Genomic DNA, 16012 nt, shown 5'->3' on the forward strand with positions numbered 1-16012 from the left:
CTCTCCCTACCCTTATCTTTCTTCCTTAAATAATGTTAAGATCCAAGCTGATATTCTCTGAAAGGGCCATACAGTTGGTTCTGCTGAAGTTCTGGCTCCATTAATGGAGGGAACAGTAAGCCAGATATTAAGGAGGAGAGGAAAAGCCTGTGGGTGAAAGGTTGGCAGTCAGAAGATGGCGGTCTCTATAGGAGTTAAGATTCCCTATAATTTTCACTTGTTGGAAGGACTTAAAGGATGGCATAAAAGGAGTAGGTGATAGTATGGTTAGCCTTGAAGGTGATGAAGATTTGACACTTACAAAGTAGACAGGCATGATTATTGGGACACCAAGAAAAAATATGAAAACATAATATAAAGCCTGAAAGTAGAAAGTGATCCTGAATACCCAGAAGCTCCTCCATCAGTTAGATTCTTAACCATAATATTAATTATATGAATGGAGTAAACAATTCCAGAGTAATGGTAGATGTACAGAGCATGCCAGTGTTAGCCAAAAAGGCAAAACTAATACTGCATTAAAGCTGTACTTTAAGAGCTAAGACATCTAATGATGCCAAAGAAAATACAAAACTTCCATAGTCTACAGAAGGACAAACGTACAATTAATTTTAATGGATCTCAAACTTGTCTTATATCAACAACATTCTACTCATGTTAATGTCTTGATTAAATATTACAATGCAAACTACCCACACATTAAATTAAAGAATTACAGATGACAAAACATGACCTGGACCTTTATAAGAATGTCGTATACCTAGTATGTTTTCAGGTAACAGGAGGAAAGATGCAGCACAATTTTTTTTCTCTGGGTAAGGTACTGTCATTTAGTCATAAACCTGGAGTACTCAAAAATAGAATCCAGGTTTATAATGTGAAAGCAAGGTGAAAAGGGTCAGATGACTATAGAAGTTGCATGTTTCTGAAAAGTCTGTCTCTCAAAAAGGAAGAACAGACATGTCATGTTTTTTTATTCATTTTAGTGAAAGCTACAATTTAAATTGTCTAAAGTCGCAGGTAAAATGAATTTTGTCACAAGATGTGTTGAGTTTTAAAGCAGTATGGGTGCTGACTATTAGTAGTATCAAAATTAAGTTCAGAATTGCTTTGATACTGAATTTATAATTTTTTAAAAATGTGTGGAGTGGTCAATGAATTTCTGTTAAAAGTATCCGTGAGTGTTCCATGTAACAGACATGGTAAATACTTGTTTGCAGTCTTTGGCAAACCATGCATAAAAGTTTAAATGATGTCAACATAAAGGAAATAGGTGTATGGCTATGTGATTTTGAGATTAAAGTTTGTCTTTAAATGCAAATAAAATGTGGAACATGTCCTCAGGGAGGGAACAAAAAAGACTGGTGATCTCTTAACAGTTTTTTGTTCTTGAAGAAAGTGAGACCAGTTAGAGACTTTGGGTTATATGGCCGCTGACTAGGAATTGTTTTTGGATCTAGTAGATATCTGGGATTTTACCAAGCCCTGGCGTGGGGGAGTAATTATAGGAACAAACTGTAACTGTGGAGGTTTTGAGAGAGGGTAAGGAAATTCTTGGATAGTCTCAGAGATGTTCTTTAGTGTCTGAAGAGATTGTAGTACATTTACTTTATGAAGAGTTATGTAGTTTGAATGTTTAGTTGTGTTTCGAAATCTTGAAGGATAGGAAACTTTGGACTTCCCTTATAAGGTTATTGTTTCTTCTTTTAAGAGGTCATTTACTAGTTTACTTAGATAGACATCAGAGAATTAAGGAAGCCTTCTGAGTACTAAAAAAATCAAAGTGACTGTAATGCTCTGGGGAATGTAGACAATGCCACAATATTTTTATTACTGCTTAGTTTAGAAGGCTATGGGTAGGTTTGGTGGCCTGCAAACTCCCGAGTCTTTTCATTATATCCTAACACAAGGACTTTCAATGCAGGTGGGAACTTGTTTCATTCACTGGTATTTGTAGTAAGTGTATAAAAAATACTAAGTTTTGTTTTTGGCAAACCAAAGGGCTAATTGGCACAGCTAGTCCTTTTATTGCATGAAACTGTTTCAGAATGTTCAGCCTGATAAAATATATTATGATTGCCAATCTCTGGCTCAGCAAGATCAGCTTGAGTTCAGGATGTGTTCCTCATAATTTGTGGAATGATTTTCTTGCTTTCTGCCAGTGTTTTGAAGACATGGTGTTATGATAAGTGTATTTATAATATAGATCATTTTTCTGGCTAAGAGCTTACATAATAATTAGTTTCTTCATAACAAATACCATATTAGAGAATAATATGCAGTGGGGATTTAAATTCTTGTGTGTCACCAAATTATGTTTCAGATTTCTTGCCAAAAAAAGATCACAGAGATAAAGTAAAAGGGAGGAACGAATAGGTAGAAGGAAAGTAAACATTTCCTTTAGCATTACGCAAACACAGGGTGAACAGTGCCTACAAAGCAAAGTGATTTCTAGCCTGAAAATTTTCTTAGTAGGGAGGAGATAATACCAGGCTTCAGGTAGTGTCTTCTGGAAATTCCTGGCATCAGTGAACCCCTGATGATATTCTCCACTGAAAGTTCCCATACATGAAAGTATATTAGTGGTGGAGGTGGTTAAAGAGGTCTGTCTGGAGTCTTGCGGGGAGAGTAGCTTGATGGTAGTAGGAGTAGCAGCAGCATTAAAGTAGTGGTGATGGCGATGGTGATGGTGGTATAGAAATAACAGTCCCACCTATATGAAGAGAACTGGGCAGAATAATGACTCCAATTATGGACATGAAGGAAGGAAGGAAGGAAGGAAGGAAGGAAGGAAGGAAGGAAGGAAGGAAGGAAGGAAGGAAGGAAGGAAGGAAGGAAGGAAGGAAAGAAGGATAAGGTCCAAAGAGAAATACAAAGGGTGATTAGATCAAGGGAGATAGAGGAAACTAGCTTAGAATGATAGTAGGAGATGGTCACTGTATAGAGATACTGATTTGAAAACAAAGAAAGAGAATGTACTAGCTATTTGAGTAGCTGGAACACAAACACCAGGCAGAGGGGACCGAGAGCTTGGGCAAAATCCCAGAAGTAGGAAAAGGAAGTATCTCAGAAGTGTATCTCAGGCAGTGTGGCTGAAGGCCGCTACATATGGGCAAAATAGGACAAATTCATCAAGGAGGTGGTCAGGGTCAGACCCCGAAGCACCTTGTAGATTGCTTAGAGTTTTGAGTCTTGTCCTCAATGTGCTGGCATATTTCAGAGGATTTAAGGAAAATAGTGATACAATTTGATTTGATTTCTACTGTAATGACAAATAAGAAATTGCAAATAAGAAACTGTATATAATGAGAATTATGAAACTGTAATGAGAACTGTGTCACTAAAACCAGCCCCAAGGTCAGTCAGAGAAGGGAGGGAGAGGGTGTTTTTGCTTGGTAGGACCTTTATCAGGTAGGATAAAGGCTTGCCGGATTAACGGGAGAGCACAAGGCCCAGCAGACTTAGAGGAATGCATGGATGGCAAAACGTGAGTCACATCAAATGGGCAAGAGATACTGACACACCGTTTCTACTTTGTTTTGAGGGTCACCTGAAGGCTGGGAAAGATACTTCATTTTTTTCTTTTTGTACATTTTAGCTCACTCATAAAGAATGAAAAAAGAGAACCTCTTAGCAGACAGGGCTCCAAGTCTCTTTCTCTTTTGACTTGGGGTCCTCAGCGCTGAGCCTCTAGTAAACTCACTCTCCCATCCTGAGCTGTCTCTCTCTGTTCATTCAAGACTCATGCCAGCACAGCATCTACAAGGTCTTTCAGCTGCTGTGTGAGGAATGGTTGGAAGCACCAGAGGGAACCAGGCAGACTGGGCAGGGGTGATCTTTTTTGCAGTTTTCTGGCAACTGCATCAATGAGTAGATGATCTTGAGAGGTCATCACTAGTTCTCTGAAGAGATTTGTGTTCATACTTTGTTCTTCCTTCCCTCACCAGGTTTGATTATGAGGGTCTAGATCCCAAGACAACCTATTACATCATGAGAGATTTGGAGGCCCTTGTCTGTGACAAGTCCTTCATTGGCCAACAGTTTGCCGTGGGGAGCCATGTCTACAGTGTGGCAAAGACAGACAGCTTTGAATACGTGGACCCTGTGGATGGCACCGTGACCAGGAAGCAGGTAATTGTGAGGAAACCAGCAACAGAAAAGGTTAACAGGGAGAACCAGGCCTGGGCCAGAGAGGTCTCTAGGGATGATCTACTTGGAGCCATCTCTTACAGATGCCAGCCCTGGAAAGAGGACAGACCTTGGTGAAGGTTTTCTTACTTCTTTGACTCAGAGAGTAGATTAGAACCTCACTCTAACTCTCTTTCCATATACTAACTAAAGGGACAGTACGATAACCAGATGCCCAACATTCCATCAACATGGCTACAGCCTGCAGGCTTTTTAGGTGACTGAGCAATAGCACAGTGGGTAGGGCATTTTTGTCTTGCCTGCGGCCAACCCGGATTCGATTCCTCCATCCCACTCAGAGAGCCCTACTGAGAGTACCCCGCCCTCATGGCAGAGCCTGGCAAGCTACCCGTGGCGTATTCGATATGCCAAAAACAGTAACAAGAAGTCTCACAATGGAGACGTTACTGGTGCCTGCTCGAGCAAATCGATGAACAACAGGATGACAGTGCTACAGAGCTACAGATCATTACTTGAAATCAATTCAAAGTTTACAGAGCAAGAGTTTTTCCTTGGAACATCTAAATATAAGAATATTTCACCTTTATTATGTGTGTCATTGAGAACAAGTAGCTTAGCTTGATGGGTTCCTCTCTTGATGAAAAGAAACGGTTTGAAAATTTGCTCATTCCAAAAAAGCTTGTCTGGAAATATATTATTACATAAGTATGTGGCAAAATGAACCACAACTTCTTTTGCCTTCGCTTTGTCTTATGTAAGGGAAGTTAGAGATATTATAATTATTTTTGTCTTTGTTTTCTTTGTTTATGACAAGCATTGACAAATCTCAAACTGTGTTACTATGTACTAACATTTACAGTATAAATGAGGCAGTAATGTTAAAAGAAGTTTCATTCTGAAGTCTTTAAGTTCTTATCTTCTTGGCTATTTTTCTTAAATTACTGACAAATCAAAATCTCTCAGAAACGCAGCTTTGGAAGGAGTAGATGTAATGGTAGTTACTGTTGGTTTTGTTCTGCTAGCATTTCATACATATGCTTGTTCTGGATCCTCGAACACTCAGATGCTCCAAAGTCGACTGCCCTCATGTTACTCTCTTGTCTGCTCTGTCTGATCTGCTTAGTTTTGTGATGATACTTTTTCTCCTTCAAAATGTTAGTCTTTTATTCTAGGAGGCTACCTATAGTTACCACTACTAGATAATCTTACTTTTCAAAGAAGTAAGTAGACCAAGTAGTGGTTGTGGAGAAAATTGTTGTTAAGTAGCTTCAAGACCCAGCACTGACTCCTACTCCTCCCATGTGCTGTGTGGCAACAACTCGGCTGGAGAAGTCGCTGGGTTTTTGTGAACTGTGGTTTCATTCTTGTCTGTTAAATCTGTCTCAAAGAATTATTTTAGAAATGAAAGGTAATAAAACTCACAGAAACTCCTAGATATCCTTTGCAGAAGGGCAGCTCAATACAAATTTTGTAGTTGTCTTTTGTTTTACTCTAGGGTTAAATTCCCTCCTTAATAACATCAGGAATCCCCAGAGATAAGAATTAGGGATATCAGCATGTGTTCTCTTGGAGCCGCTGTCTCAAATAAGTTTTTGCAATCTTGTTCCATATTTGTGCTTCCATTTTCCACAGGGCCATCGGAACAAACTTTGTAAATCCAAGTCTGAGGTAGAACTCAAATGTTACAAAATTAATGTAGAAAGTACCCTGAGAGTCTTTTTAATTCCCATGTGAGGAAGGCATAAAGACTGTTCTTTGAAACAATGCTAGATTTTCTAGATTTATCTGCTCACATAAAGATTATCTGTTGAGTTCACTTGCTTTGGTGCTAAAACTGCAAATACTCTGCCCTGTTTCTTCTCTAATGCACTCAGCACCTCAAGGCTTTTTTCTTTTTCTTTTTCTTTCTCTTTTTCTTTTTCTAATTCTTTGCATCTGACTTACTCTATTAACAGTATTTCAAGTGAAGATTTCTTGTTATTCTAGTTAGTCCCTTTCTTCCCTGAATATTGATTTCTGTTTTGTTTTTATTTTTTTTCTTTTTGGGTCACACCCAGTGATGCACAGGGATTACTCCTAGCTCATGCACTCAGGAATTACTCCTGGTGGTACTGGGGAGACCATATGGGATGCTGGGAATTGAACCCAGGTCGGTTGTGTGCAAGGCAAACGCCCTACCTGCTGTGCTATTGCTCTGGCCCCTCTGTTTTGTTTTTAAATTAATTTTTTTTAATTGGGGCCATCCCTGGCTGTATTTAGTGCTTATCCCTGGCTTTGTATTGAGAAACCATTCCTGATGGGGCTTGGAGGATTAGGTGCAGTGCCGGGGAAAAACCAAGTTGACTGTGTGCATGGCAAATATCCTACCTGATTCACTATCTGTTTGTCCCCCCTTTTCCTCTTTTATTATGAATTTATCAATTTTGGTCTTTCCATTGTTCTTTATCCCATATTGAAGGTGGTCATAAATAGACAAACACTATCACAAATTTGTCTAGGATATTTTTCTAGTAACAGAAGAGTTCATCTTCTCTTATACTAGGACCCAAATGACATCTATGTTAATGAATGGCCCCAGTCTCACTGGAACTTTTCTTTAGGTCTGGGCTTGGCTGCATGAATGAGGGTGATAAGAGACCAGTCAAGCCTCACAGCTTGGAAACTGGTCTTATATGCTTGGGGAAAAGGCAGCTGAGATAGAGAAGGTAACACCAAGTAGAGGATGTTGGGAGGACCCATTCAGGTTGGAAGATTCGAACTGAAAGTAGACTATAGACCAAACATGAATGACTGAATATGACCGAACATGAACCACTCAATACCTCTATTACAAACTACAACACCCAAAAGAGGAGAGAACAAAAGGGAATGCCCTGCCCAGAGGAAGGATGGGGTGGGGTGGTGTGGGATAGGGTGGGGGTGGTGGGAGGGATATTGGGATCATTGGTGGAAGTGAATGGGCACTGGTGGAGGGATGGGTAAATAATCATGTATGAATGAAATGCAAACACAAAAAGTTCATAAGTTTGTAACTGTACATCACAGTGATTCTCTAATAAAAATTTTAAAAAAATTTAAAAAAGAGAGAGAGAGACCAGTCAATACTCAGTGGTATCCTGATTGCCAGCAATCCACAGATGCTGCTATTGGGGTGGGGTGGGGTGGGGTAGGGTCCAGTGGGGCAAGGGGTTCCTGCAGAGTTGGGCTATTTCCAAACTCTTACCACTTGTCAACACTTTTGGGATATTTGTAATTATCAGCATTCAAATCCAGGGATAATTGAATCTTCAGCATGCAACATTGTCATTATGGTGAATACTATGCATTCCTAAAAGACCTATTTGAATTTAAATGAACTAGTTTTATTTCTAAATAGCCCATGTATCATGCTGCATTCATATAATAAATATTCTTGAGAGGTTATTTATGTATAATAGTGGCTTTTGTGGCCTTATCTAATATAAATAATCACCATATTGAGATGTAAGTCACAGTTCATTCATTTAAATTACACAATTTAATGTTTGTAGGATGATTATAGGGTTATGTAATGGCCAAAAATCAATTTTGGAAAGTACTTGTTATTTCCAGTAAAAACCTTTAACTCTTTCATTGTCTCCCATAACTTCTAGCTCAGATTACTTTCTATCTCTTTGGAATTTTCTATTTTGGACAATTTACATATATTCTCATAAATGGAATCACAAAGTGTGTGATCCTTTGTGACTTACTTCTTTTAATAGGCATGCTACTTTGGGCTATAGTTTCAAGTACTGCATCAGCACTTCATTTTATTGATAAGTAGTAGTATTATGTTGTGTGCATTTACCATAGTTTGCTAATTTAGTCGTTAGTTGATAGACATTTGCATTTTTACCACTCTGTTGTGAATATTAGCATACAAGTTTTGGTGCAGGTTTTCAACTGCCAAGGATTATGATTTTGGGGTCAAATAAATAACTTGCTTGACCTTTAGAGAAGCTGCTCCTTAGTCTTTAAAAGCAATTACACAGTAAGACCAAAGAGATAGTACAGTATCTACAGTTAGAGATAGTACAGTACAGGGTAAGAAGCGAGCTTGCATTGCATGTGGCTGATCCTAGTTCTATACCCCGAACTGAACCCCCAAATACCACCAGGAGGGATCCTAAATGCATAACTAGGGGTAAGCTCTGTGAATCACAAGGCATGGCCTCAAAACCCAGAACAAAAAAGAAAGCAATTGCACTATTTTATACTCAGCAGTATATAAGGATTCTATACATCTATAACTTCTATACATCTTATTTATCTATTTTTAAAAATATTTTTTATTAAATCACCATGAAATACACAGTTATAAAGTTCATGATTGGGTTTCAGTTGTACAATGTTCTGACACCCATCCCTCCACCCATGTATATTTCCCACCACCAATGGCTCCAGTTTCTGTCCTACCATCCCCCATCCTCCCAGTCTGCCTCTTTAGCAGGCACTTCTCTCTGTCTCTCTCTGTCTCTCTGTCTCTCTCTGCTTTGGGCATTATGGCTTGCAATATAGGTACTGAGAGGTTATCATGTTTGTTGTTTGTTTGTTGTTTACCTACTTTCAGCACTCAGTTCTTATCCAGAGTGATCATTTCCAACTGTCATTGTCATAGTAGTCCCTTTTCTATCCCAACTGCCTTCTCACCCAGCACTTGTGGCAGGCTTGCAACTGCAGAGAAATCCTCCTGCTCTTATTTCTACTGTCCTTGGGTATTAGTCTTACTTCTGTACATTTTAATCAACTCTTAATATTAGTCCTTTTAATTATAGAAAATTGTAATTTTAAAATAGCCTACTAAATTGTGATTTTAAATTGAATTTAAAATTGAATTTAAATTGAATTTTTCAATTGTAATTTTACAATAACCTTGGTGGTGGAATATGTGCACTGGTGAAAGGATGGGTGTTCGAGCATTGTGTAATTGAGACTTGAGCCTGAAAGCTTTGTAACTTTCCACATGGTGATTCAATAAAAAAATAGCCTATTTATATGTAATAATTTTATGAATTATTATAAAATTATTTAGAAGATTTATCCACCCAAAGTAGTAACAAAAATATTCCTCCATGTTATTGCCTTACCTAGCAAATTCCAAAGGAAAGATAAGACAATCTTTCTATTTGAGGTGGGAGGCAGATGGCTATGGGTCATGCCAGTGTTCTGTCATGCTAGAGTCAAACAGACATATGTGTGAAGGCTGACTTGTCTCTACCTAGATTTGTGAATTTAGATATCCTGCTTAGTCTCTCTGACTATCAACTCAAGGGAGGGGGCTGTGTAGGCTGGCAAAAATTATCATCTAGGGATATGAAGAACTTTGAGAATAAAGTTCTATAAAACCATAATGGAGCTATCATGTTTAAGAAATGTCATTTTCTTTTCCATTGCCAGGATCCTAATTTGGCTGAATGCCAGTTGAGGAAAGGGTGGGGAAGGGGCAAGAGAAGTGTGGTATGCTGAAATAGACAGACTTGAAATCAGAAAGAATTGGTTTTAAATCTCAGTTCTGCCTCCTTGCTGAGTGCCTTAAGGTGTTGTTTTCCAGTCTCTCTGGGCCTTGCTCCTTATCTGTAAGAAGAGAGAGTAATTGTGGTTATCTCATATTCCAGTTGGGATCATTGAAATAATTCAACCAAAGTCTTGGCCCATGATAAATGACCAGTTAACTGGTCAACTGAAATGAGTTATATTGCAAAAGCATCCTTGGGAAATAAAGATATTGGCACTTCATATTTGATAAGAAAAGGCAGGGAAACATACAACAGCTAACTTTGCAGGGCGCCATGGGAAAAACTGCAATTTCTGAGTTTTCTGGGATTTGATTCAGCATCGCATTTCTGCTCCCCCCCAGTCCTCAGCCTCAGTTCACAGACTTGATTTCAGAAGGGAAAATCTTTTTTTAAATTTCCCATCTTTTCTTTTGTCCTTGATTTGAAGTCAGAGGCAGGAAACAGACTGGGGGTAGGGGAGCTGTTTCACATATATCTCTAGAGATAAAATGCTTCTCTATCCAAAGTGAAATTGAAATCCTGTTCTGTTGATAAGATATGCCTCTGTTCGCCAAGGTGGAAATGCTCAACCATCTCTCCTGCAGGGTCATTCCATGAGTAAAAGAGATGCTCCTCCTGCATTCATTTGTGGAGTATAGAATAACATCACATGAGACTGACACCCAAGGACAGTAGATACAAGGGCCAGGAGGATTGCCCCATAGCTGGAAGACTGCTTCATGAGCAGAGGGGAGAAGGCAGATGGAATAGAGAAGGGCTCACTAAGAAAATGATGGCTGGAGGAACCAGTTGGGATGGGAGATGCATGCTGAAAGTAGATAATGGACCAAACATGATTACCTCTAAGTGTCTGTGTTGCAAGCCATAATGCCCAAAAGTAGAGAAAGAGTATGGGGAATATTGTCTGCCATGGAGGCAGGGGGGAGGGTGGGAAAGGGGGGTATACCCGAGATGTTGGTGGTGGGGAATGTGCATAGGTGGAGGGATGGGTGTTTGATAATTGTGAGATTGTAACCCAAATATGAAAGCTTGTAACTATCTCACAGTGATTCAATAAAAAAATTAAAAAATAAAATAAAAAAAGACCATGGGAGCCTAAGACTTCTCAGAAAATAAAAAAGAAAAGTTCCTCATGTGAACTCTCTCAGTGACCTGGGGAGTCTCATAGGATTAAGTATGGCTGCTTCCAAGTACCTAATATTTTTGTCACCTTGTGCACCAAGAGAAAAGTTGCTGCATATCTTCTACTAAACAGAACCCAAGAGAGACTTTGATTTAGAAATAGAATTTTAGTGGGGCATGATCTAACAGTAGAATTCATCCTTATGTGGTCCCATGAGAATATGTTGCTTTTACAGATGAACAGAAATGTCACGTGAATGAATAATGATGGTTTCTCTAAATGAGTTAAGTCAATTAGCCACTGTGAGGGTAAAGGGGTTGTCTGATCATATTGCTGAGTAATTTAAGTGGTTTCCAATGAATGTCTTATAAAAAGATGAGAAAGGAATGGAAGAGTAAGAGACTCCCTAACACCTGAAGAATGGCCACCTGGGTTAGAGCCTCAGCTCCCTGTGGAGTCTCCTGAGCCCAGCCAAGAGCAATCCCTGAGCACCCAACCAAAAGTAAGCCCTAAGCACTGCTGGGTGTGGCCCCAGAACAACAACAACAAAATTTTCCATGGTGTTAGGCACTCCTCCTCCTACTCTAATCAATATTGTGAAAGAAAATTGATAATACCTAGATACTCTTTAATCCTCCTCCTTCCCATTCCCTTCTTGCACCCCAAATCTAGAATCTTTTCTCAGTGCCCCTATCTCTGATAGATGGACAAGTCTGGTCTGGTGTTCTGAATAAAGGGCTGTCAGATAAATGGTACCAGTATAGAGTAGTGGTACATTCACTGAGTAATGTGTTGAAACCAAAGTAGACATCAATCCATAGTTATGGCTTACATTTTGAAAATTAGTTTAGAAACAAGAGACCTTGACTCTTTAGAAGAAAATTTTAAGTAACAGAGTCTTTATATCTTAGCCAAGAATGATATTTCTCTTTACCAAGATCAAGAATCATGAAATTCTATCAGTGATGAAGTAATCTACAAGTAACACTTCTGCTGATATTTAAAAACCTGATGTAAAGAAATACATACCAGTTAGCTGATGTAGAAAACCAAGTCCAATCTGATTATGTCAGGCCAACTTGGAGCTTATTAGTATCTCTTCAAGTTAATGTAGGCTATGTGGAAACATTTGATATTTTAAAACTTGGAAAACAGAACCCTTTGAAATTAGTTCAGAAGAAAAAACTTACATTGAAGACAGATTCTGAAGTGAATTTTCTTTTAGAGTTATTATTTTTAAATGCATGATGGGGGGGGGCAGAGCGATTATAGAGAGCAGAGAACCGTTGCCTTGCACAAAGCCAACCTAGGTTCTACCCCCAATATCCCTGTATGGTACCCCGAGCACTGCCAGGAATAATCCCTCAGCATTGCTGGGTGTGACTCAAAAAGAAAAAAATAATGCATGATGGTATCTGCAGTTATACATTTCATGAGAAATAATAAAGTGAACTGGCAATCTTAAAATTCATTTCAGTCCAACCTATAAATGGTGATAATGACCCCTGGTCAGCAAACAGAGAGAAATACACGGAAATCTTTGCTCTAGTGAGCTTTTATCTGAGAGCAATTCAACAGTGTCATCTGGAGAATCAGGAGCCCAACTAGGGATTCTCTGTTCAAAGTTAATAGGTCAACCCTCAATATTGACCTTAATCACATACTCTTATCAATACTGAGATTGTCACGTTGGCAACATATCATTGTCTCTATAATATGGAGTGTGGTTTGTACACCCAAATATAGATTTGAAGAAATCACTTTAGTCTTACTGATTAATCCACCAATAAAATTTGAATATGATAGTATCCACAAACAATGCTCTTATGTTGTGACAGAGTTGTTTAGGGAGTGATGACTTAATAAGCACACATATATTATAATCAAAACTGGGTTTAAAAATACTTTTTCTGTTGTAGGTTATGATATTGAAAAATATTCTCATAATGAGCATGCATTCCTTTCTTACCTTAGTACAATGTGATGAAGGCAATAAAAATTTTATTTCTTGGGGTACAAGCTTACAATGTTGCGATTCCTGGCAGACATTTCTCTGGACTTAGTTACTAAAACACTAAAATACAGAAATCCAAAACTATGCTGCTGCTGGTTTGGCCTCCTGACCTCATATCTCTTCATTCTCAGCAATGGAAAACAAATTACCAAACGCTTTCTTTTCAGCAGATCGATTTTAGGGGGGAGAAACTCCAAATCAATAATAGTGAATTTTTTGTTTAAATATTGAATGTAATTAAAGTAAAGTGAAAGTAAAGTGAAATTTACCAGTTACACATGCGGGGTGGGGGGCTGGGGAGGTGGGGGGAAGGGGGGAGGTATATCGTGATTCTTGGTGGTGGAATATGTGCACTGGTGAAGGGACGGGTGTTTGAGCATTGTATAACTGAGACTTTAACCTGAAAGCTTTGTAACTTTCCACATGGTGAATCAATAAAAGAATTAAAAAAAATTATTTCTTGGGGCTAGAGAGATAGTGTAATAGGTAGGGAGGGCACTTGACTGGCATGCAGCCAACCCGGGTTCAATCCTTAGCATCCTATGTGGTCCCCTGAGCCTGGCCAAGAGTGATTCCTCAATGCAAGAGTGACCTGTAAATTATTCCAAGAGTAACCTTTAAGCATCACTGGGTGTGAACCAAACAAACAATCAAAAATTGATTTGTTTATGTAATCATTTATTTACTGAAGACTTCAGTACCTAGTCTGTCAGTGAGCTTTCTGGGCATTGAGGAGTCAGTAGCATACAGAAAAGTTAGCAGAGAGTACAAACTTACATATAACTTGTAATTATTATAGAATTTACTGAATGGCATTAGAGAGAATATACTTATTTGGGGGGCTTAGAAGAAGGAACTGAACTATGTCACAGCTCTGAAAGTTCTTCTTTGTGAAGGTGATAGTTAAACTCTGTCCTGGAGAATGAATAGGAACTGGGCTGGAGCGATAGCACAGTGGGTAGGGCGTTTGCCTTGCACGCGGCTGGCCCAGGTTCGATTCCCAGCATCCCATATGGTCCCCTGAGCACTGCCAGGAGTAATTCCTGTGTGCAGAGCCAGGAGTAACCCCCTGTGCAGTGCCGGGTGTGACCCAAAAAGCCAAAAAAAAAAGAGTGAATAGGAACTGACCTGGGTGAAACAATCATATCAGACTGCGTGTTTCTTTCCATCAAAATGTAGATATAGTATTGTCTAGCTTCCCAAATAAATAACCAGACGGATTTCTCAACAGGGTACAATAGCATTCTCAGTGGGCTGTTACCATAGCTGTGGTTCTCACCTTCAGTTTTCATTCCACAGCACAGTAGTTCTGGTAAATAAGACAACTGCAGCTATTGTTGTGTACATTGAAAACCATAGATTTTTATTTCCTCCAGGAGTTGCTTTTGCTATAATTTGAGGGTTTTTTTACAAGAATAGTGCATATTCATTATTTATAGTGATCCTTTGCTGACTAAAAAATAGAGCAGGCACTCTTCTAGGTAGTCAAAAAGTTCTTATCCCCTTGCTTCTGATTAATTTTAATTTCTTTTTGTGAATTACCTTATTCAGACAAAAGTTGATTGTTTTAGGAATATATTCTGAAATATTGGTAGTGGAATCCTGCTAAGATAGATGGTAAAAACTAGCACTCTGAAATAGCATTACAGTTAATTCCTAGTCATATTAATGTCTGTATTTGACCAGAAGGGCAATCATCACCAGGAAACATAAATATTAAAGGAAAAAGCTGCAAACTCTCATAGGAACTCTGAGAGGAAGCTACCCTTGTTTTCGGGGGAAAGTGTCTCTGAATCCCAAAATCAGGGCTGGTGTTGAGTGAACAGAGATCAGCAGTCATTTTGGCTAAGGACATTGGGCCAATGACATGAAATGTGTGTGACCTAATTCCTTGGTTCCAAATTTGGTAGCTGGGATCTGGATGAGATATAACTTTTAACTCTTCCTTTTCCTAGCAACCATTTCCTTGCCTAATGTGGTTTTTGTTAAATGGGTGCTTGAAAGTAGGTCTTAAGGGGCCAGTAGACGTTACTTTTCCAAGACAGTTCTTTGTGATGATTGACCCTTAAGAGTGTTGTTGGGTTGTAAGACAGGCTAGATAACAATTGCTCCCAAGAGTGGGCATCTGCCTAAAGCTCTGCAGTTACTACAGACGCACTTCTGAATGGGGAAAGAGAAGCTGAAGTCCAGGCCAGTGATAGCATCTGTCCAGGGTGGGGGTTGGGGGGATGGGCAGGGAGTCACCTATTTGTAATTTATATCAGAGCAAGGGATGAACTAGGTGCCGCTGTGTTCAGCCACTTTGACCATACTCTCAGTCAACTCTCTGACTTAAACAAAGAAAAGTGATTTTTATTTTCTTGGAGAGCTCAATCTGTCCTAATCTTCTGCTTTATAAGCTACATGCTTTCTTCTACAAAATGTGGTTCAGATGTTACTCCGCAATATTTTCACCTTGAAGCTTTCCAGATAAACCACTGGGATTTCCTGTGGGAGATAAACATCTGAGTTAGGCCCACAGTCTGTCTCTTCCAAGCTCGTTCTGTCTCCAAGGTCCTCGTGCCTGGTGTGGCCAACTGACTGTACATGGGACATTGTACCAGATTTCAGACCCATGTGCTGCTTTCCCCTGGAATTTATCCTAAGTCTGTTTGACTAGGTCAGATGTTGCCAAATAACTGTTGGTAATGTAAAGTTCCCCTTTCCCCGCCTGGCTGCAACATGTCCTGTGGTCTCCAAACTAACATCTGGCAGCTCTACGTGTATTTAGCAATTTGGAGATTTCCCTGAATTGATTTACACAAGGGCTTCCCCTCCCTAAATAATAATAATAATAATAATAATAATAATAATAATAATAATAAATAATAATAACCCCCATCATTCATTTATCACTTATCGGATACCTACTCTACAGAAGGCTCTGTGCCAGTTTGGGGGGCCTTGCAAAGCATGAAATATTGCTCAGATATTTCGCAGGAGACAATGTCTGTGATTATCTCTTTCAAAGGGTTCACTCCATCATTTTCATTCTGGAGGCAGAAGATCTCGCTGGAAGTCTTGCATCCTCCAGTAGAACACATTGCATCACCTTCAACAAGCTGTGTTGTTGTTGTTTTAAATTTCTCCTCTTTTATTCTGACATAATTTTTTTCTCCTTCCTTTTTTGAGGATGGGGGTTGCATCCTC

At 39.1% G+C, this 16012-nt stretch overlaps 1 protein-coding gene and 1 pseudogene across 1 annotated transcript in view; both read left to right on the plus strand.

The window, feature by feature from the left end:
• Nucleotides 1-16012, plus strand: part of PGM5 (phosphoglucomutase 5) — a 234500-nt gene that overhangs the window by 165786 nt on the left and 52702 nt on the right. The window contains exon 9 of the mRNA XM_055135630.1: nucleotides 3948-4131. Within this exon, the coding sequence (XP_054991605.1) occupies nucleotides 3948-4131 (184 nt within the window). The remainder of the gene's footprint in view (nucleotides 1-3947; nucleotides 4132-16012) is intronic.
• On the plus strand, nucleotides 167-609 carry LOC101545976 (ubiquitin-conjugating enzyme E2 variant 2-like; annotated as a pseudogene).

This window comes from Sorex araneus, chromosome 1 (assembly GCF_027595985.1).
Source record: "Sorex araneus isolate mSorAra2 chromosome 1, mSorAra2.pri, whole genome shotgun sequence".
In the NCBI taxonomy this organism is placed as follows: domain Eukaryota; kingdom Metazoa; phylum Chordata; class Mammalia; order Eulipotyphla; family Soricidae; genus Sorex; species Sorex araneus.